The 23,171-nt window shown below is 37.8% G+C and overlaps 1 protein-coding gene across 8 annotated transcripts in view; it reads left to right on the top strand.

The window, feature by feature from the left end:
- Positions 1–23,171, top strand: part of CPEB3 (cytoplasmic polyadenylation element binding protein 3) — a 178,237-nt gene that overhangs the window by 70,439 nt on the left and 84,627 nt on the right. For all 8 annotated transcript variants that reach the window (XM_049696525.1, XM_049696524.1, XM_049696522.1 and 5 more), the window contains exon 4: positions 7,293–7,349. In XM_049696525.1, coding sequence (XP_049552482.1) covers positions 7,293–7,349 — 57 coding nt within the window. The remainder of the gene's footprint in view (positions 1–7,292; positions 7,350–23,171) is intronic.

Here is a 23,171-nt window from a genome sequence, read left to right as displayed (position 1 = left end):
ACATCAAAAATCTATTTCATCATTTTCTTGTCACACTCATGATTTTCTGCTACTTTCCTCAATTTCCAGTGAAAAGAAAGTAGTTAACAGGCTATGAAGAAAATAAAAGATTTTGAGAAAAGCTATATTTTAAGTCCTTCAGAAGTAGGAAAAAAGGCCTCTCATTTAGTCATTGTTATATTTAGTCACTGTTACCACATCTTTCTTCAGTAAAGATTAGGTACATGGTAATTTCACTTAGAAGTGAGAATGGTGTTTAAAAAAAAACTCAAAAAACAATATTCACAGACTGTTTTGTGTTTTTAGTATCTTCTAAGGCTACATTTGTCTTCCTTCTCTACCGCGAACAGCTGTAAGCCCATCCTAATTATTCTAAAATATTCAGTCCTTGTTCTTTATGCATACCTGTTTTATCTTGGTCTGTATTCTTCTAGCAATAAAAGATTATGAAAGGATCTTAGATTATAGTCTGTAAAATAATTTTCTAGAATTTTTTGAATATTGATTAAGCAGGAGCTGTTCTGCCCTGTTGAGAGTAGCACTGCCAAAGTGTAAGGAGGGTACCTCACTATGGGATAATGTAAATACCTTATTCTACTTGTGATGGCTCCTTTTTTATTTTATGTCCAGCTACCTCTGCATAAATTTCTCCACTACACTTGCAAATGTGAGGTTTCATCTATAAAAGCCTTCTGAATTGTACTTATACATATAATATGTCCTAATAAGTTGGAAGGCACTTAACATGTACTTTTTTACAGCCTCAATATGGTTACAACCACCCACATTGATTTCCTATGAATGGACTACTTCCCGTGGTCAGTTACATCACCATGTTATTGTCCTCTGGTTAGGGTGTTTGAACTTCAGACTTCCCTTTTCCAGCTGGGAGACTTTTACGTTTGCTTTATGGCACCATGTGTTTGATCCTTATTACTTCTAAAAACATAATTATGATGCTAGCGTTTTAAGGGAAAGATTTTCAGTAATATTTGATTTTAAAAAATGGAGCAAAGTATAATAACTAAAAGATAACTTAAAAATAAAAGAAACATTGTCATGATGTATCTTTTAAAATATTTTCCATATAATAAACATTATGTTTTTACCTTGTCTTTATAATTTATTGATAGACCTTAACTTTGGACTCTTAGGTTGTTTCCAGCTTTTTCTCCATTATAGGTAATGCTGCCATGGATGAGTTCTTGCACGTAGCTTTTTCTTAAGGTAAATTCATAGAGAGGGTCTCTGGCTCAAAAGATGTAAATGTCTAGGTGAATTGAGCTTTAAGAGAAAGGTGGTAGGATAGGGGAACTACCACATGGCTTCTGTATGAGTCTGTCCAGAAACACTTCCCCCTATCCATCCTGTTCTTCCTCCTAGCTTTAATATCCTCTTGTTTTACTTGAACATTATTTTGAGGGTCTTAAAATTCAAGTTAGAGAGTCATTGTTTTTTTGTGTGCTTATTTGTTTTGGTGTTTTCCTATGGATTTAGGTTTTCTTTAGAAAAAAATACATTCTTGCTCATTGTAAGAAATTCAAGTAGTACATAAAAAGACAAAAAGGAAAGTGAAAAAACCACCTGAGACTTACTACCTAGAGATAACAAAGATTATTATTTTTATTAATATTCTTCCAGACATTTTATATTCTCTGTATAGGAAATGAAATTTCAACTCAGCCTTTCTGACTTTGTAGTCATTCAAACCTGGGTTTGAATTCTGGTTCTGCCTTTAGTTAGCTATTGATCTAGATAAATTAACCTCTTTAAAGACTTAGTGTCTTCATCATTAAAATAAAGCACCTACTTCATAGAGTGGGTGTGAAGGTGAGATAAAGTCCCTGACACTAGAAACTGCTCAAAAGTTATCTGTGATTTTTTTACCAGCAGTGGTAGTGGTGTGCCTACTGCCTGGCCTGGGTAATAAAGTAAACCTTTATATCCCTACAATATTTACTTCCTTCCAGCTAGACTGCAGCTAAATGTTGAAAGCTTTCGAATGCAAGTTGTCAAAATTGTGTATTTGCCATAGATACAAATAGTGATTCTTGAAGGATAAACATTCTGTCATTATCAAAAACCACCTAAAGGAGAAAGAAAAATAATCCTCCTAAGTTTTGTTGGCTTTACAAAATTTTATACCTGAATAGTGTAAAGAAAGTATAATAAAGTAGAATATCACATTCATGAAAAATAAAAGTACTTCATGATGTACTTAAAGTGAACATGGTGAAAATAAGTTCACAGTGATATTTCATTGTATAAATGTATTCAATAAGAAATCCCTTTATTCAACTGTTCTCTTGATTCAGGCAGAAAAAGGGTTAGTGGGAGAAATGACCGAATAGGAAGTTTAGGAAGTAATAAAACTTGTTTTAGTAAAGAGCTTTAACAGTTTTCCAATCATATTGCTACCTATACTAGATCAGCCTTAAAGATGTTTGTAGGAAATTTAAAAATTTTTTAAATTAAAAAAAACCTCCTCCCCATGTTAAAAATGTCAAGTAATGTAGAGAAAAAGTCAACCTGAGCTTTTTTCACAGAACCCTGAGGAATGTCTTCTGCAGTGTTGCTCAGATCACAGAACGCTTATTTAAACAAAAATTAATTTAAATAAAATAAAAACTAATTTTGGGGGGGCTTCTTAGATCTCAAACTACAGTTCTTGATTGTAGCAGATAACATTTTAATAATTACCTGTTGTCTCTTACCATAACTTAGGTATGACTTCTCCTGTCTTTCATTTGAGAAAATGTCTCCAGGAAATGAGAAGGAGGGTTTTGAGAAGGGAGATGAACTAATAAAAACTATCCCTTATTTCTTTTCTAAGTACAGAAATCCTTGGGTCAGTAGAGGTATGAGTGAGGCCTGGGTGGGAAGAATTGTCCTCTGCCCTCTTTTCTAGTGGATGCAGGGAGAGCCAACTCTCCTCATGATTATGAGGATTAGGGGGATTTCTGGCATCGGGAGAGTTAGGATTAGGAAAGGGGAAAATGTTCCTCCCTGCACCCTCCTTACAACTGTCCCCCGGCTTGCTACCGATGATGAGGGTTCACCTAGCCACTGGGGAACCCCTCTGAAAACCCAGGGACGTAAGGTTTGATTATTCATACCCTCTCTTGGGATTATTATTCAAAGAGGACAAAGTGATGAGAGAGAAGAATAATAGGGAAAAACCAACACAGTGCATTGGGCAGGGTAGGTGACATTATGAAGCAAGGTCCCATTGCTTGGCTGGGGTAGTACAATATAGCAGAGTCCTTGGCAAAAAACAGGGAGGAATCACCTTTTTCTCATCCCGTGTAGTCTCCCTGTCATAACAGAAGAGTAGGCTTGGCTGGGCACTTGGGGGTAGTGCCTGATGAAACATTTTTGTATATTTGAATTTTCTCTTCCTTCACCATTCATGGAACTGAAATTTGAAAAATGAAAAGAGCAGGTGTCAGCTGAGAACTGATATCGAAGAGTTTGTTTTTCAAATGTATACTGAATCTGGGAAAAAATAGCAGCTATCCTCTGATAATAGTGCTTTAAAACATTTAAATTGACAGAAACTTGGAAGAAATAATGCCATCCCTTTGGTATTATAGAGGCATTTTTCTTTATTCATCATAATTTAAATTTAGTATTACAGAGCCTTTCAGAAAATTGGTCCCTTTTGTGGAATGTTGAGGTCACCTTGTTTTAGAAAAAGTGCACCTTCATTACATTTAGTTTATTCAGAAAAATATACAGTCTCTTTACGTACTTGAATTATTACTCCAGTTGTAATTTTGTACTACCTCCCTTTGGCCCATATCAGTCTGCTTGTATAAAAGTTTGCAGATCCCAGAAACTGTTAGGGCACAGGTTCGAAGTTAGCAAGAAGTCATTGTTCCTCTTCTATACAAAAGGGAAGACAACAGATAGAAGTTGAGTGATTTTGTTTTTATAGGTAATTCCCATTAATTTGCCCAATGATCCTTTCAGTATAGCACCATAATCACCTGAGAGTAAGAAAAAGGTTAAGGATTCTTTAATCCTGGGTACTACCTCTGGAAATTCTGATTTAATTGTTCTAGAGTACAGCCTGAAATGAGGCAATGTAGGCACAAAGGAATTGATAACATACCAAAAATTATTCACAACTGGTATGCAAAGAAACAAGGATTTGACCTCAGGTCAAAGCTCACCTTTTTTGCTTCGTGGTTCTTTGGAACACATTTTGAATATTATAGTACCATACTTTCATAATTTTTCCTTAAAAGGAATTTGAAGCACCATTTTATTGTATTCTTACATATCACATTATTGTACCTTGTAGATACTTTTTCTGAGGGACTGTCTCTTCAACTTTATAGAGAAAATTAGTAGGAAATAGAATCTAGTAGAATGTGCATTGTCTCATAACGTTTTCTAGAACACAGCACTCACATTCTGTTATGTAAAGGTCTCCAAAGGACTTGACTTTTTAGAACATGTGGGGATGATTAGAGAAAGATAGTTGCTCCCTATCTCATAAGGAATTGCAGAAGTGAAGAGGTGACTTTCATAATTAGTTACAAATTAATAAAAATTCCAGCTTTTATTTTGGACATATGAAAGTATGGGTTTAGTTTGACTCTGAAACTTTGAATAGCAGTAGAGGCAGTTTTTTATAACAAACATCTTAAATATAAATATGAATTGAGCTTATGAGACTGTGATTTTTACAGTCTGAATAGCCATATGTAACCCTATTCTCCAACCTCCCCCTCCATCCTCTCCCACCCCCATTTATCAGGCCTTGTGCAGTGGGGAAAGTGGGACACGGTCTCAGATTTCCACAGCATCGTTTAACTCAGTAAAACTAAGTATGCCTTCCAGTTTTCGAAACCTTATATTTTACACTATACTTAAAAGATAGCTAGCTGACAAGAACAATTTAAAAATAGCAGACCGTGGACAGGTGACAAAATGTCACGCTGGCAGCACCAGACTGCATTAACAAAAATCACCAGATGTCACACACTTGATTTCTATTTTCACAGCTGATTAAACAGCAGTATTTGTTGGACAAAAGGAAGAAAAAAGAAATGGCCTCATCTGAATTTGGAGTCAGTTTTTCTTTTGCTGTTGGTATTTTCTCTCTCCTTCAAAATCCCATAATAACTGTAAAACTTAAGGCATACTATATAATAAATTTTTAAAATATTATAAAATAAACCTAATTTTAGAAAAGAAACCTTTATACATATATACTTCCTAAACTTGCAGTCTATAAATCAGAATGTTAGCAGAGCTTGTCTTTGGTGATCTTGTTTTCTTCATTTTTCTGTATTGTCTAATTTTTCTCCAATGAAAATATATTGTATTTTATAATCTAAACATTAATTTTTGAAGAGGTAGAGAAAGTAGCTTAAAGAAGCCTTAAGTGGTTTACTAAAAGGAATTTGGGAAAAAATTAGATTACATTTAAGTAATTGGTTCTGATGGTTCTGACATTGAACTAGAGTTTCGTATAAAATCTTTGGTTGATGATCTTGATCTAGAGATCATTAAAAGTCAGAGGCCAACAGAATTAGGAAGGATACCAGGAAAGGCAAAAGAATTTTCTGCTTTTCAGCAAGTAGTGATGCCTTCAACTACAAAACATTGCCTAAGGCTCTTGTTTTGCCTCATCTTTAGAAAGACTGAATTGGAAGTTATTGGTGTAGGATAGAGGATGATAATTAGAAAACTACTGAGCTTCCTTTCAGTTTCATCTTGCTAGGTTGAAAAGTCCCAAGACCTGATGGAAAGAGTACAAAAAGGATCCAGCTTCTAGAGGACTGCAGAGAGGGGCATCCCTTAACATTAGAGAACATAAGTAGTTCCAGAAACATATAAAAACTATTATTTGATATAGTGGTTGTAAACTACATAATTCTTTACCATAAATGATTGTAGCACAGGAAGTGAAAGAAGTTGAATGAGCTAAATTTGGGCTTGCTTGGATTTCTTGATAACCTGTTATTATTCTGAGAACGTTTAGGGAACATCCCTAGTTTATAGGAACAACACCCATATCTGAATATTCCTAGGTCGGAGATTGAAAGACCCTCTCAATGTGCCATTTCCTTAAATTCTGCTCAGCAGTAATTGGGTTTTTTAGGCAGACTTTCCAGTGACTGGTTGTTTATTGTTTAGTTTGAATACCTCAGAATATGATAAGTAAATCACAAATAATTAATACATCGTCCTTTTCCCCAAGTAATTAATACATCTTCTGCTCTTAAACCTGGAGGCTATTAGTTGAAATATCTTATTCAGACTTGTCATCTTATAGAACAGAGGCTGGCTAACACCATCTGTAAAGGGCCAGAGAGTAAATATTTTAGGCCTGTGGGCCATATAGTTTCTGTTGCACATTATTCTTTTTTTTTTGCGGTACGCGGGCCTCTCACTGTTGTGGCTTCTCCCGTTGCGGAGCACAGGCTCCGGACGCACAGGCCCAGCAGCCATGGCTCACGGACCTAGCCGCTCCACGGCATGTGGGATCTTCCCGGACCGGGGCACGAACCCGCGTCCCCTGCATCGGCAGGCGGACTCTCAACCACTGTGCCACCAGGGAAGCCCTGCACATTATTCTTTGTTTTTTAATTTCTGTGTTTGTTTTTACAACTTTTTAAAAATGTAGAAATGATTGTTTGTTTGGAGGCAGACAAAACAAGCGGCCAGCCCCCTGTTACTATAAGGACAAAGGTCTGGACACAGGCATTATGCCCAAGGTCGTATAACTAGTGAGTGGTAGGGGCAGCACAAGAACCCTAAATTTTTAGGCCAGTCATTGTCCCCCACTATATCTGTTATATAAATTTTACATCTTTCTTCTGGTCGCCATTCTGATCATTATGTTGCATTTTTGAGCCACCGTGAAATCTTTATCTTTTAATTCCCTCTAAGCTTCAAGTTTGTATACTTCTTTGAATTCATTATTTTGCTGCTTGAATTTGAAGGGCAGTATGAATTGTTTAAATAAAATGCTTAATCCAGGGAGTGGCATGTTTAAATTGGAATGTGGGAGATGTGTTAATTTTTCCTATTATAAGGGAAGCTTCTTTTTTGTTTTGTTTTATTTCTTTGTTGTTATTGAGACTTTAGCTTTGTTTTAAGATTTTTCATGTGTATGTTTTATGACTTGATTTAAAACTGTTTTAACTGCTATGGCCTTTGATAGCATTGTTATAGATTAATCTGTTTTAGTTTTTTGTAATGTTCATATTGTACAATGTATTTATGATTATATTAAGCATTCTCTGTGCTTAAAGTAAAATTATTTTATTTTTTAGGACGCATGGGAATAAATTTTCATCATCCAGGAACAGATAATATTATGGCACTTAACAGTAAGTCTTCATATGAAATATTCTGTAAAATTAGCAGTCAAGTCTACAGCATGTCATTTCCACTTTCTCAGCTGTTCATTACATTTCAGCCTTCACTGAGTGCAGTTTAGACCATTATTCTATACCAGTGGTTTTCAAAGTGTGGACCCTGAACCAGCAGCATCAGCATCATTTGGGAACTTATTAAAAATGCAAAATCTCAGGCCCCATTACAGATCTGCTGAATCAGAAACTTTAAGCATGGGGCCCAGAAATCTGTGTATGACCAAGTTCTGTAGGTGATTCTGATGCAGGCTAAAGTTTGAGAACTGCTACTGTAAACCAGGGGTTGACAAACTACAGCCCTGTGAGCCATATGTGGCCCACCGCCTGTTTTTGTAAATAGTTTTATCGAAACACAGCCAAACCCATTCATTTATGGATTGTCTTTGGCTACTTTTGTTCTACAGTGGCAGAGACAAAAAAACCTAAACTGTTTATTGTTTGGCCCTTTACAGAGAACTTTGCTGACCCTTGCTGTATACCACTGTGTTAGGGGGGAGGAAAGACGGGAGGAAGAAGGAGGGAGATGATAGAGAGGGACTGGGCTAGAGAGTGTGAATAAATAAATCAACTTATTGTAACTCAGAATTTTCTCATTGTGGTAGATAGCCAACAGGTGCTTCAAACTGGACATAAGGGGTTTCCCATTAGTGGAGTTTGCATAGGAATAGTGGCGATAGCTTTGCTCCTTAGAAATGGTTTTGTCAGTATACTTGTTGGATTGGGTTCTGGAGCATCAAAACCTTATTAGCCAGAAAGTCATTGTATTAAATAATACTGCAAGAAATATCTGGCTGGCATCAACTCTCCTTCCTAGTGTCTGTGGACCAAATAGCTTTGCAGAAGAACAGTCTCTAAATGGAAATTGTCCCTTGTCTAAAGGACCATACAAGCCATTGAATCCCTCAGGATATAAGTTTTCTCCTCTATCAAATGAGTGATATCAGGTTGTCCCCTCTCATCCTCCCTGACATACAAGCTGACTCTCAATACACATGGAGGACCTGCTGGGTAAATCTACGGTTGTCTACAATATTACCCCTTTTCTTCTTGCTTGAGTAAGGATGTTGAAATGCCATTAGTGTTCCTTAGGGCATATTTTAGGTTATCTCTAAAATATATATTCCATATTTCTTTTGGTTCTGACATGTAGCCTACCTTCCAAGGAGCACTGGTAAGAGCCAGCACTGCTGGCATTGTTTGATAATGCAGGTCCTAATCCACTCCATGCATATTTTGTTCTAAATAGCTAGTATCTCCTCTTTTTGAGGGTCTTGGAAACAATGGGAGTTCCAGACTATCCACCTCTATTTTCTGATTTCTAGAAGAAAGATCACTTTACAGTTAGATTCTGTTACCTCTAACTTTTTTTCTAAAAGTAGGTATTTTTGAGGTGAGGATTAATAAACATGCCTGGCTTGCCGAGCCACAGCAATTTTGTGAAACTTTGTGAAAACACTTCAGTTAGATGATGGGATTTAGAAATGAATGTAAAAGAAAAGAACAGTATGATAGTGTGTCTGCCTGCAGGAATAAGTGTGTATTTTAGAAAAGACCTAATTTGACATGGTGTAAGTCCTCTTCTGCAAGAGGGAGAAGATATAATTTATGATTTTCTGTGTAAAAAATGAAGCTAGAGGACACTTTTGTTTTTAAAAGGTTTTGATTCTCTTTGATTTGATTCACTTTAATCTCTGCTTTTAAATAAGAGATTTCATTTATGTTCTTTCCACTTTGTACATGTTGTTTAAATCCCCCTTTCAGCCTTGAAATTTCTTCATCCTTAGTAAGAGATGAGGAGACTGAATTAGGTCATCTTAATGATTGCTTTCAGAATGAAGATTCTGTGATGTTGTAATATTTTTTAAAGTACCAAAAGGGTCATTTTGCCAATATCTATATCATGTTGATGAGTTATGCATATTTCAACATAATGGCAGATACCAGAGCACACCTATCTTCAAATGACTCTGTGGGTCCTGCCCTATAGGCTCCTCAAAGTAAACCGTAAAAACCACTGGGGTTTGACATTTGCATACGTCAGTTCTCTTTCAAAGTTGACTTCTACTTGAAATGATCAGAATAAACAAAATATCCTCCTTGGTAGATACTTGTGAGGTCTACAGGTTTTGATAGATTTGCTGTGATAAAGCTTTTTTTCCCCTTTTGTGTAGTTGGGCCCAGCCCATCTGGTGACATATATATGTAACACATGCACAAACACACCTATGTATTTTTTGTCTTCCCTTTTATGCCTACCATTTGTCAGCTCAACAGTTACTGTCCTGTGACTGGTCTGTCCTTCTTATTTTCCCTCAACCTTCATATAGATGAGGTCACAAATCACTAAATCTTTATTAATTCAGAATTTGCAATTATTGAAAGGGGCTGGGTTGAAGTTGAACTATATTTTCAGACAAGAAGATACTGGCTAAGAAAATTTAAAAGAATCGAGTCAAGGGTTAAATTTTTTTAAAAAGGAAATGTGAGACAGTTGTAGTTCCTTTCTTATTAACCGTTTTTGGTATGCAAAATTGATGCTTCCTAACTCTGTTCATAATGCTGCCATTCACCATGGCTTCAAAAAATCTCCCATTCTTTCACTTCCTTGATCTCACTCAAACCCAAATCTCTCCTGAAAATACCATGTTGTCAGCTCTCCTGACTTGATGAGACAGACAGAGGTGTCAGGGTGAGCATTCTCATTTCTCATTACTACTGCCCAACTTTAATTAATTAATTAATTTGTTTTTAATTAATTAATTTGTTTTTGGCTGCGTTGGGTCTTCGTTTCTTCGTTTCTTCATCGCGGTGCGCGGGCCTCTCACTGTCGCGGCCTCTTTTGTTCCGGAGGACAGGCTCCAGACGCTCAGTAGTTGTGGCTTATGGGCCTAGTTGCTCCGCGGCATGTGGGATCTTCCCAGACCAGCGCTCGAACCCGTGTCCCCTGCATTGGCAGGCAGATTCTCAACCACTGCGCCACCAGGGAAGCCCCACTACTGCTCAACTTTGAATGGGCCAGTTTCCCATTTTTCGGTGTTCCTAGTGCATGTCTTCCACCTATACCTTCCTCTCAGAATCACCACTGCTGATGACATCTAGAAGCCAGAAAATGGAGCTTGGGAGAAGACGGTAGGAAACCAACTGTAGAAAACAGTAAACCTGTAGATATTTAGGGTGTGGAAAGACTAGCAAAATTTGTGTAAAGTCAAAGACTCTCCTGATTTTTGCTACTCAAGACCATGAATTTAGTTAAGAATTAGCAGGCCAGCCTTTGGGGAGGAAACTAAGAGACACGTCTAAATTTTGGCTGTTACTGAAAATTTTAGTCCTCAAGTATTGTAGAATACAGAAGTGGAGAATACAGAAGAATATAGATGGGAAGAAATTCTGATCCATCAGTAAGATCTGCCACTTGTTTGCTATTTCCAAAATATAGTTAGTTCTGAAACAATATGCCCCTTCCATTTAAACTGTTAATGTATTTTTTCTTAACTTTCTAATAATGCCCTCCTTTCATCCTCATCACCCTTATACCAAAGACACTAGAAGTTTGCATAATGTATTTTTATTTTTCCTGCTGGAGAAGGAAGGAGGCTATGAGAGTGCTTCCAGCTATATCTGTAGTAGTTTCATCAGCGAGATTTTTTCTAACACTTAAGGGTAGTTTGTGTTTTTTGTTTCTTCGATTGTATGTGGGTTTTGTGTATGTGTGCGCGTGTGTGTATACCTGCACTCTAGGTATAGAGTTGAGTTTAGCAGTTGTGGGCTTGTATGGGATTGATGCCTGACTTGGTGCTTTTTCCTCTATTATGATGATCCTCAGAAAAGGATATTGGTGCTCCATCATTAGTCAAGTGACCAAATTTATGCTCAAGTTAATGGTCAAATCCAGAATGCCTGGTCTTGTGATTTACTCTAGGAGAATCACTGCTGAGTATATCCACTTTATTCCTCTTGACTGGTCAGCTTCTCTTTTTTCAAGTAGAGAATGGGCTTGGAAAAACTGAAATATCAGGAAGTTGCTTGATGAGTACAACGTTAGAAACAGGGGGAGCAGTGTGGCCTAAGGGATAGTATCACTCAGCTTCAGGGAGGTATCTTCCAAGTAGGCTGGAAGGCTTGTGAAACCTGGAGATGAGCAATAAATTAGCATAGCCATGAAAAGCATTGTTTAGAATCTAGCATATCTGGTCCCACTTCTTAGAAGCTGTATGACCTTGGGGCCACATTCTTAACTTCTTTGTCTCTGGTTTCTTCACCTGTAAAATGGAGATAATGATCACTAAAATGGCTATATATAAATCTTGTAAAGTTTAGCATAGCGGCCTAGTAGATAATGCTCAGGTGAACTGCTGTCATGATTGCTTGTATCAGAGCTTTAGTGCTGCCTTTTATTTTATTTATTTATTTTTTTAATTTATTTATTTTTGGCTATGTTGGGTCTTCGTTGCTGCATGAGAACTTTCTCTAGTTGCAGCGAGTGGGGGCTACTCTTCATTGCAGTGTGCGGGTTTCTCATTGGGGTGGCTTCTCTTGTTCTGGAGCACAGGCTCTAGACGCGTGGGCTTCAGTAGTTGTGGCACATGGGCTCAATAGTTGTGGCTAGCGGGCTCTAGAGCGCAGGCTGAGTAGTTGTGGCACCCTGGCTTAGTTGCTCCGCGGCATGTGGGATCTTCCCGGACCAGGGCTCGAACCCATGTCCCCTGCATTGGCAGGCAGACTCCCAACCACTGTGCCACCAGGGAAGCCCTAGTGCTGCCTTTTAAAGATTTCCTTTTCTTTGCATGTTAGACTTCCAAAACATATCTTACATTGTTTGTGTTTAGATAGAGGTTTTCCTGATGGAATTTAAGACAGCACACCTACAAATCACTAATAGGCTAGAGTGGCTGTCCTGGAGAATATTACCATCTCTTTTTGCGTGAATCTTTTTTTCAGCGTGAAATGCTTCCTGTCTCTGTCTCCTGACTGAAACATGCACCTTCTTTGGGGCTTAGAGTTGCTGTATCTTTCATGATGTTTGGCACTTTTAAAGATGCTCTGCAGTCATGTTTGGAATGTAAAATGGGATAGTCATTTTAGACAACAGTTTGGCAGTTTCTTAAAAAAGTTAAACATACACACCCACCATAGGATGCAGCAGTTCTATCTTAAGAATTTACCAATGTCCACACAAAGATGTGTATGTGAATGTTTAAAGCAGCAGTATTCATGATAGCCAAAATTATAAATAATCCAGATGTCCCTCAACTGGAGAACGGGTAAACAAATTGTGGTACGTTTGCACAGTGGAATACTATTCTGCAATAAAGAAGAGCGAACTTTTGGACTTCCCTGGTGGCGCAGTGGTTAAGAATCTGCCTGCCAATGCAGGGGACACGGGTTCGAGCGCTGGTCTGGGAAGATCCCACATGCCGCGGAGCAACTAAGCCAGTGTGCCACAACTACTCAGCCTGCGCTCTAGAGCCCGTGAACCACAGCTGCTGAGCCCGCGTGCCACAACTGCTGAAGCCCACGCACCTAGAGCCCATGCTCTGCAACAGGAGAAGCCACCGCAATGAGAAGCAGGCATACCACGTCAAAGAGTTTCCCCCACTCGCTGCAGCTAGAGAAAGCCTGCGCACAGCAACGAAGACCTGCGCACAGCCAAAAATAAATTAATTAATTAAAAAAAAAGGGATGAGCTGTTGATTCATGCAACAACATGAATGACTCAAAATAATTATGCTGAATTTAAAAAACTAGACAAAGAAAGAGTACATACTAGATGATTCCATTAATATAAAATTCTAGCAAATGTACTCTAATCTATAGTGACAGAAAATACAACAGCTTTAAGAATATTTTGAAGTAATATTGTCCCCCTTTTTTCAGAGGAGGGCTTAGATTCTTGGAGGAGTCATGTTTAGATAAGGATGGCTTCTGGTTGAGCAAGTCTCTGAATCTCCTAAGTCTCTCTTTAGTTAAAAAAACCTACAGGAGGACAGTTATGATACTCTAACTACCTCATTATTTTTGTGAGATGTAGATGAGATTAGGCACAGGTACAAATAAGGTGTTAGTATTGCTACATTTGGAAAGTAGGGGGCATAGTCTTTTTAGAGAAGAGGGTCTAAACAGTAGTTTTGTAATGTAACAGAGGTTCAGTTTTATTGAAATTAAAAATTTTCATGCAATTCATTTTTTGATATCTCTCAGCTTGTAACTACAGCCTGTTCCAAGTTATGCAGCAAATAAGAAATTTGAAGTGCTGTTAGATTATACCTTGACAAATATGACAAATATGCCTTATTTGTCAGCTGAACTATAATAAAGCCAGTAGAGCCTTATACATCAGTAGGTATCTTCTACAGCTTCTTATTAATTGCAACCTCTAACCCAGTAATTTGAACTTAATACAGCTAAACTTACTATCCCATATGATAATTATGAAATAAAAAATGTGTTTCCACAAGTCAAAAAAAAAAAAGAAATTTGAAGTTCCACTTTTGCTCTGACAGGGAGGGATGACTGTTTGCCGTCACTCTTCGTTATCAAACTTTTAAAAACACTGATACATTGAGGAGTCCTAGAATAAAACCTTGGATGTTTGAAGACTTAAATTTTTAATATCTTAAAAAAAAACCCAAAAGACATTCATCTGCTTGAGAAACTCTAAGGTCATTGGTTGTTAACACCTTGTACACAGCTGATGCACCAAGAAACGTGGAGCTTTAGATCACGCTGCCTTCCACTTTTTTCCTCTTATTAATGCGTTGAAAATATGTTAGAAGACTTCACTTCTATTTCTGTTTGAACTGAGGGCTGCCAGAGGCAATGTGAAAGGGTTTGGGTATGAACTTTGCGTTTGGCAGACTCTGGCGTGGCTGCTGAGCCTCCTCTTCCCCCTCCCCGCTCCCTTTCATTCTCTGCTGAGAGTGATCTCCTTGGGGAGCGGCTCAGCTGAGAGGAAGTGGCAGAGAGGGAGCTGAACACATGATGCTTTTATGCCAAAATGGGAATAGAGCCAGTTTTGCTAGAATTTCAAATGGAATTTTCCAAAATTTGAAGAGTATATTGTATTTCTGCTCACCATGAGTGGATATAAGTAAATAGTTTTTTGTTTTTTTTTTTTTAGCAGAGTAATAAGATAGGGAAGGAATTATTTTGAGATTCTCAGATTAAAGACTTTGTCTTTGAGTATTTTGAACTTTTGGAAGACAAGATCCCTGTTTCTCTCCGAACAGATTTAGAAGTAAAATTAGTATATAATTGTGGAATGAATATATTGTAAATGATGGCTAACTTAAAAATGCAGAATAGTAATCAGAAGGACATGTAATGATCTATACTCAAATTTCAAATTATTTTGGGTAGATGCTGCACATGAACATGGTAGGGGACCTAAGGGCATTGTTGTTTTGTCTTGACCTTCTCATTTTACAGATGGGGAAGCTGAGGTTCAAGAGACTATGTGAACTGGCTAGGGTGACATGATGGAGCCAGAACCTTCTGGATCAGAACCTTCTGCCTCCAGGTTGAGGGTGATAACCTTTGCTTTAAATACTTAATTGTTAAGAGTGGTTATATTATTTTTATACTAGTTTAACACACACAAATCCAGTGTCTCTGGGAAAATCATTTTTCTAATATTACTTGTCACCTTGTTTATGCTCTGAATGCTTAATGAATCCTCTTTTCCTGAAAAATAGAGTGATATTCCTGGTCTACATGGCCTGGCATTGAATATTGTAAAGAAGTGAACTCTGAAATTCTTGATTTACTTTACTGGATTTTGGAAGAAGTTCTTTGTGTGTGTGAATATGTCTAAAGTGTCAGGATTTGGGTGCTTCGACTTAATAATAAAGATGCAGGAAACTGAAAAGTTACCTTTTTCCTGTGGACCTCCCTGTTTGCTTTGTCCACTTGTGTCAGCAGTAGAACGTGGATTTCTCTTTTATAGTACTCATCACACTTGTAATTAACTATTTTAATGTTAGTGTTTCACTTTAACATGTATGCTTCAAGAGGGCAGAGAATGAACTTCTTTTCATAGCTGTTCGTTGGTTTCCAGTGCAATGCCCAGCCCATAGAGTAGGTACTCAGTCTGGAAGACTGGAAGAAAGGAAAAGATATCTCAGAGAGACTGTGAAAAGCACAGTATAACAGCCTTAGAGAATATCTAGTCCACCTTAGTTCCTTCCTAAAGATTTGTTTTAACGTTTTCTTTTGGAGGATGGTACTAACATATATGGATCTAGCAATTAACAGTTTACAAAGTGCTTTCACACACCTGTCTCTGCCATTGTAATGCTTAAAATGGTTTGCCAGTGCATGGTCAAAATTTTCCTTAAGCACCAATTTCTCCCCAGAATTATTCTCTTATCCAAACAAAATATGGCTGTATGATAGAGCAGTATATGAAACTGAATGCAGTTTTTCAGATAAAGCTGGAGACTTCAAAAGATTTTCTAGATTTCAGCAAGTTTTAAGAATGCTTCGTGATTTGTTTCCTTCTGCTATTGGGGCACTTTGACAGAAAACAGAGAATCATGGTCATTCCTTTCATCTTTATTGCATCCTTGTTTAAAACATGGCAGTGTCCTCATTTTCTGAAAAAGGTAAAGGAGCTTGCTGATGTCATACAGCCAGCAAATAATCATCTATGACTTGGACACACAGATTAGTCTGCTAACCAGTCCTTTAATCCGAAAGAGCAGTGATTTCTGCTCTTTTGGGTTTTCCCAAAAAGATCACTCAGGTTTCCTTTAGTAGCAGTTAACTAAATAATACTTTATTGATTGTAGAGAATTAGTGCATTTATGAAAATGATCAGTTTTAATTTTACAACGTAGTCTCCCTTATTAGTGGCAGGAATTTTAACACACTGCCTCTCAGGCCTCTAGTATATGCAGACTGGAAATCTGAGACTTGGACGAAGACTTGGTATGCCGGTGATCTGGAGGGAAAGTTAAGTACCTGAAACTTTTGCCTTCTTTTCTTTGTTAGCCTCCACACACACATACCTTTGTTATCTGACTAAAGTTGTTGCTGTTGTTTTCCCAGCCTAATATAGTGGAAATAATGTAGTTTGGAGGGACCAAACATATCTGAGCTTAAATCCTGGACCCATCATTTGTTTGTTTCCTTGGGAAAGCTACCCATATTTTTTATTTTAAATGGACACATTAATTCCTTCTTGACCAACAATAAGGTTAAATGTGCAATGCTCCACTACCAAAACTGGCAAGAAATACATACCTAACAAATGCTAGTCTCTGATGCTTCCCTCTTCTACCCATTTGACCCCTTTTTTTCCTTTTGAGTTAGCAGTAATTCTTAATCCTGGCTCTACAATCAAAATGGGAACCAAAATAAATAACCTATATGGGAAAAGAATCTGAAAAAGAATGGATATATGTATATGTGTAACTGATGCACTTTGCTGTACACCTGAAACTAACAGAACATTCTAAATCAACTATACTCCAATATAAAATAAAAAATTAAATTAAGAAAAAAAGGAACCAAAATAGAAAATACTTGTGACCCCATACCAGAGACTGTAATTTAATAGGTCTGGGAGTGAACCTGGTTGAGGGGGGTGGGTGGAAAAGACCACAATTAGAGGTAGTTACCTCTTGAGAAATTCAGTGCTGCCCCCCTACCCCTTTCTAGTGTCTATCTTTATCTGAGCATGAAGGAATCAAACAGTATAAGGATTGTGCTGTGTGCTCCCTCCTATTGTTTCTTTCTGCTCAAGGCTTGGTCTGTTTTTATTGTTCCCTGAGGTTTTTCCAAGTCCAGGTTACTAGAGGAAGTTGTCTTTGAGGGGTCAGGATGGGTGAGGGGAATGAGCAGTCCTCTGTGTTGCCAGAGTTCATCCCAAATTCTCAGGTCCATTCCTTTCCACAACTTTGCTCCATGAAGGAGCCCTGCTTCCCACATGAGAGGAGCCTTGCTGGTAGGGAGGAGACGAGGAGGCTGACTAAGGGGCCTGGGCACAACGGCACCCGTTTTGTTCCCGCTCTCTCCCCTCTGTATAATTTCCTACATTATCTGGGGGCTCAGACATGTAGGGTTAGCAAGTATTGGCTGTCCTGAACAATCTAAAAATTGAGTGTTTAAAGTTTGAAGAGACCACAAGACACCTTGGCATAGTGAAGACTTTGGTATAGTGAACATATGCCAGATATCTGGGTGCATGGAGTAGGCATTTTCAGACCTGGTTTGGACAGACTGGTCTGTGTAAAATATAAAATATTCTGGTATGTGATTAGGATCCGTAGAACTTTGCTTGATTTTCTTGCTTTTCAGGAGGGCAGTTAGTGTGTCATTTAGCAATGTGCTACTGAGATAAAGGTAAGGTGGTAATTAATTACTCTCAGTGGAATACTATTAGGGCACAGGTGTGAGGGTGCATAGGCACCAGCTGAAACAAATGCACATGCATGCCCACTCTCTCCAACCAGTGATAGCAGTATCATGCAGACATTCTTTTTTTTAAAAAAAATATTTATTTATTTATTTGGCTGCATCGGGTCTTAGTTGCGGCATGCAGGGCCTTCGCTGCAGTATGCGGGATCTTTCGTTGTGGTGCACGGGCTCTTTGGTTACGGCGGGCAGGCTTCTCTCTAGTTGTGGCACATGGGCTCTAGAGTGCGCAAGCTTAGTTGCCCTGCGGCATGTGGAAGTTTAGTTCCCCGACCAGGGATCGAACCCACGACTCCTGCATTAGAAGGCAAATTCTTTTTTTTTTTAATTAATTAATTAATTTATTTTTGGCTGCATTGTGTCTTCGTTGCGGTGGATGGGCTCTAGGTGTGTGGGCTCAGAAGTTGTGGCTCACTGTCTCTAGAGTGCAGGCTCAGTAGTTGTGGCACAGGGGCATAGTTGCTCCCTGGCATGTGGGATCTTCCCAGAGCAGGGATTGGACCCGCATCCCCTGCATTGGCAGGCGGACTCTTAACCACTGCGCCACCAGGGAAGTCCCCATGCAGAGATTCTTTACCTAGGTTTATTTCCAGAGAAATCTTGTCAGACATACAAATTTTAAATGATCTTTCTCTGTTTTAATGAGAAATTTAAGACATGGACCTGGAAGTTCTGAAGTGATTACTTTGATAACATGTCACATATTGAGAGATTTAATTAGTAACCTACATGGTAAATGTAGTTCAGAAATTAATACTAGGTGTGCATGGACACTACAAGATGCTATAGTGAAGCCTTGGATTTACCATTTTGGACAAGATTGGAAAAATAATAGTGGATGGAAATGGAAAAGGGGATTAGGAGTTTCCTAGGAAGCAGAGAAGAACAGATGTTAAAACATGTGGGGGCTTCCCTGGTGGTGCAGTGGTTGAGAGTCCGCCTGCCGATGCAGGGGACACGGGTTTGTGCCCCGGTCTGGGAAGATCCCACATGCCGTGGAGCGGCTGGGCCCGTGAGCCATGGCTGCTGAGCCTGCGCGCCCGGAGCCTGTGCTCCGCAACGGGAGAGGCTAAAACAGTGAGAGGCCCGCATACCGCAAAAAAAAAAAAACCTACAAAAAAACACATGTGGGTATCTAGATCCTTATGTTAACTGGATAGGTGATTATATTTTAATGATACTATCAGAGGAGTGGGTTGAATTGGTGTGACTGGAATATATGGATCTGATGTATGGAATAGTGGGAATGAGGATCTGAAAGGTGGTTAGAAATCAGATGGTAAAGGGCCTTGATTGTTCTTATGAGAAGCTTGGACAGGCAAGTAAAATTAGGAAAATTAGGTTTATCTGAAAGAGGATATTCAGGATGATGTGAGGTATGGAAAACTATTTCTTATGAGGAATAGCTAAATATAACTTCATTGTAGAAAAGAAAACCGAAAGGAGATAAAGTAATAACCCTCGAATAAAAGGCTGGTGTCTGTGGTGAAGGATAATAGTGAGGCAAGTATAAGAAAGAACTTTCTAACTAGAAAGAATTGTCCTACCATGTAGCATGAGTCTTCAGTTTTCCAGTCATGTTCTATGGAACCTCAGCATCCAAGGAGGTACTTTAAGGACCACTATGGGGAGGGATACCTGACAGGTGGAGCTCCGAATCCCTGTGCTGCTTCAACCTAAGCAGCCTTGTTCAGGGAATAAATATCTCATATTTGCTGGGGTTCATTTGTTGGAGGAGAGAGGGTTCTGCTACTTAGAAAAAAGTTTGAAAAGACTGGAAAAGACTGAAGTGAGCCTCCTTATTCTTTTACCTTAACTCTTGATTAACATATTCTAGCAGAACCAGGGAGAACATCTTTGTGTTGGTTATAGAAGTAATTCCTGTTTTGTTTGGGACATTGATTAAAGATCTATAGGTTTCCTATAAGATTTTGTAAGCAATGAAACAGAATGTTGCAAAAGTTCAGTTGTTTAGAATGTAGGGCAGTTTCATATGTTATTAATGACAATTAGATTTTCTGACCAATCCGCAAAAACACCTATTAAATTCTCATCTTAATTCATAAAATAACAGCTTTAAGTATAGTGATTAATAGAAAACAATAGTGCTATGGTAGTAATAATGAAATAAAGAAAATTTGGGTGAGAAGTTTCTCTTTATTAATCTTGGATTATGATACTGAAAGCAAACTCTTGAAAAAAAAAAAAAAAGCAAACTCTTAGAGGATGATAAGTTTTTGGAATCCTAAAGGGAATTTCTGGGTACTTTCAAGGACTATACAGGTTTGAAATACTGGCTTTTCTATCTTGGTGGTTAGGAATAAAGGCTTTTTTTTTCAAATGTCCATTGACTGGTGTATTACTTTACTAGGGATGCCATAACAAAATATCATAGACTGGATAACTTAAACAAAAGAAATTTGTTTTCTCATAGTTCTGGAGACTGGAAGTCCAAGATCAAGGTGTTGGCAGGGTTGGTTTCTCCTGAGGCCTTTCTTCTTGGCTGGCAGATGGCTGCCTTCTTGTTGTGACCTCACATGGCCTTTTCTCTGTGCATGGGCACTCCTAGTATCTCCTCTTCTTATAAGGACACCAGTCCTGTTGGATTAGGGCTTTACCCTTATGGCCTCATTCAGCCTTAATTCCCTCGTAGAAGACCCTGTCTTCAAATATAGTCACATTGTGGGTTAGGGCTTCAACGTATGAATTTTAGGGGGAACACATTTCAGTCCCTAATAACTGGTGAATGGATCAATTGTGGTTTTTTCATACTATGGAATACTACTCAGCAATAAAGAGAAACAAAATATTAACACATGTAATAACATGGATAAATCTCAAAAACATTATGCTAAGTAAAGGAAGTCAAACACATTGATTCCATTTATATGAAGTTGTATAAAGGGCGGACAAAACTAAGAAAGCAGACTAATGATTGCCGGGAGCCATGGTTTGGGGGATAAGATCAACAGCAAAAGGGCACAAGGAAATGTTTTAGGGAGATGAACTGTTCTAGTTTATGATGGTACCGGTTGCATGACTGTGTATGATTACCAAAATGGATCAAACTGTAAACTTACAATGGATGAGTTTTATTGAATGTACATACTACCTTAACTTAAACGAGAAAAAGAATAAATGCTTTAGAGCCGGTGTGGACCTGGATTCCATCCCAGCTCTGCTGTTTAGGTAGCTGAATAACCTGGACCAGTCATTCTCTTTGGACCTTAGTTTGCCCATCTGGAAATATATATTATGGTAGTTGCTTTGGGAATTAGAACAGACAACATTAAACATTCAGCATATAATGCCTGGAGCATGGTAAATTATCAGGTTATTATATTTTACTTTATGGTATTTCTTTTCCTTTATGAAGTATGTAAGCAACACTAGTATTATACTTGCCACTTGTTAATGTTACTTTTTAAGCTTGCAAATGGAATGGAAAGATTTTTCTGAGAAAAATGGATAAGAGTCAACGAGAAGAGGGTGGGAAGAAGGGATTTGAAAACATCCAAATACTTTATGGGAATGTAGTAGATGAAAATGTATTCCATCCGTTCAAGCATCATTTCTACCTGCTAAGTTTATGTTATGAATAAATTGACCTTTTCAATTATAATTTGCCAGATTTGAAAATTACTGGGCTAAAACTATCTCACCTGCCATTATAAAGACAAAGATAGAGGAGGGGCATATATGGGACAAACTCCATCACTCCTGTGCTTTGGGAATTTACAGTCTAACTAGGGAAAAGGGGATATTTTTGTACTAACTTTAAGATCTTAACCCATCTTAGGTAGAATTTTTTGCATGACTAATACTTAGATGGAAGTTGAAAGGGACCATTAGATGTTCGAATAGAATTTAATTTTGTATACTGAAATGGTATTCAAAAAATAAGTTTACAAGGTGTTTTTAAGAAACTGATTTTATTGCAAGGAAGGTGATTAACAATTTGTTACTACAGTTAACTTTTAACAGCCTTGACAGATATTTCCAAGCCAGTTAGTAAAATGTACTAAGATCTCTGTATCTTGTTCATTTGATTTCATAAGTATGGCATCCCAGGATGCTTAAGTTCCTGAAATGGGTGCATGCTACTTTGATCCACAAGAGAATGGAGATCTCTCTCTCTCTCTCTGTTGTGCCATGCACAAGCGTTTTTGAACCTCTGTAGTAGAATCTGTGTATGATGTTACTTGGCTTACAGAAACATCAGCAACTTCAGATGAATCCATGTAGCTGAAGATTTACTTTAGATGTTAAAATCAGATTGTAAGTTGCCCTTAGGGAATCACATGTGTGAGTGCAGCCATGTAAAACTGAGTGCAGGCCAAGCCTTAAGGAGTAACAGATGATCCATTTTACAGTGCTGCCTCCTGTGCCTAACCAAACACCATACAATTAACATGAGGTGTCATTCACAAGGTACTAGTCATTGATCATGTAAACTTATTTTTAGAGTAACTGGCATATCCCACTGCAAAGTACATGTACCATTTTATATTTATTCTGATGAATTGAAAATAAGTCTAATTTTTTTCAGTTTTGGATTATTCAGGTTTATGATTTAAAGACTACAAAAATGTTAGCATTTTGGACCTTCTACGTTAATCTTATAACGTTTTATCCCAGTGAATCGGTCTAAAATGTTTGTAATATTTTGTTTTTTATTAAAGTATAATTATATACCAAATAGTGTGCAGATCATAAATATATACTGTAGCTTGATATATTATCACGGAATTGAACACAAAGTAACCAGTACCTAGATCAAGATCAAAACATTACCAATACCCCAGAACCTCCCCTCAGGTTCCCTTTTGGTTAATACCCCTAGCCAAGGGTAACTACTACCTTGACTTCTAGAAATTGAGTGTAATTTTTTATGAGGTCTAAAGTTGTTTAATACATAATGAAACAGTAAAAAGAATTTTATCTGTAATGATGATGATTGATAATAAAGAATTAAAGTTCTTGGAGGAAGTAGTTCTTGGACTTTGAAAGTATATCGTATCTTGGCATATCTGGTATAAATCTGTACTAGCATAGACTATATTATATACCCAGAATTAGTCACATTATTTCCTTTTTTTCTATGTGGGATTGTTTTGTGCTGGCTCATGCTAAGTTTATATATTCAATAGCCTTTCTTGTTTAAAAGTCATATTTGTTCTCAGGGGAAAGCACTACTTTTGTGCTCCCAAATTTCTCTCCTTGGTGTTCTCTTCATTATCTCTCCCTTAGGGAAGAGTTTGATTCTAATTAGTCTATTTGCAAATGGCCCTCATGAGCAAATTTTTTTAATATAAATTTATTTATTTATTTTATTTTTGGCTGCGTTGGGTCTTTGTTGCTGTG

The sequence above is a fragment of the Orcinus orca genome, chromosome 14 (genome assembly GCF_937001465.1).
Source record: "Orcinus orca chromosome 14, mOrcOrc1.1, whole genome shotgun sequence".
NCBI classification, from domain to species: domain Eukaryota; kingdom Metazoa; phylum Chordata; class Mammalia; order Artiodactyla; family Delphinidae; genus Orcinus; species Orcinus orca.
This window is presented reverse-complemented; position numbering and strand designations above follow the sequence as displayed.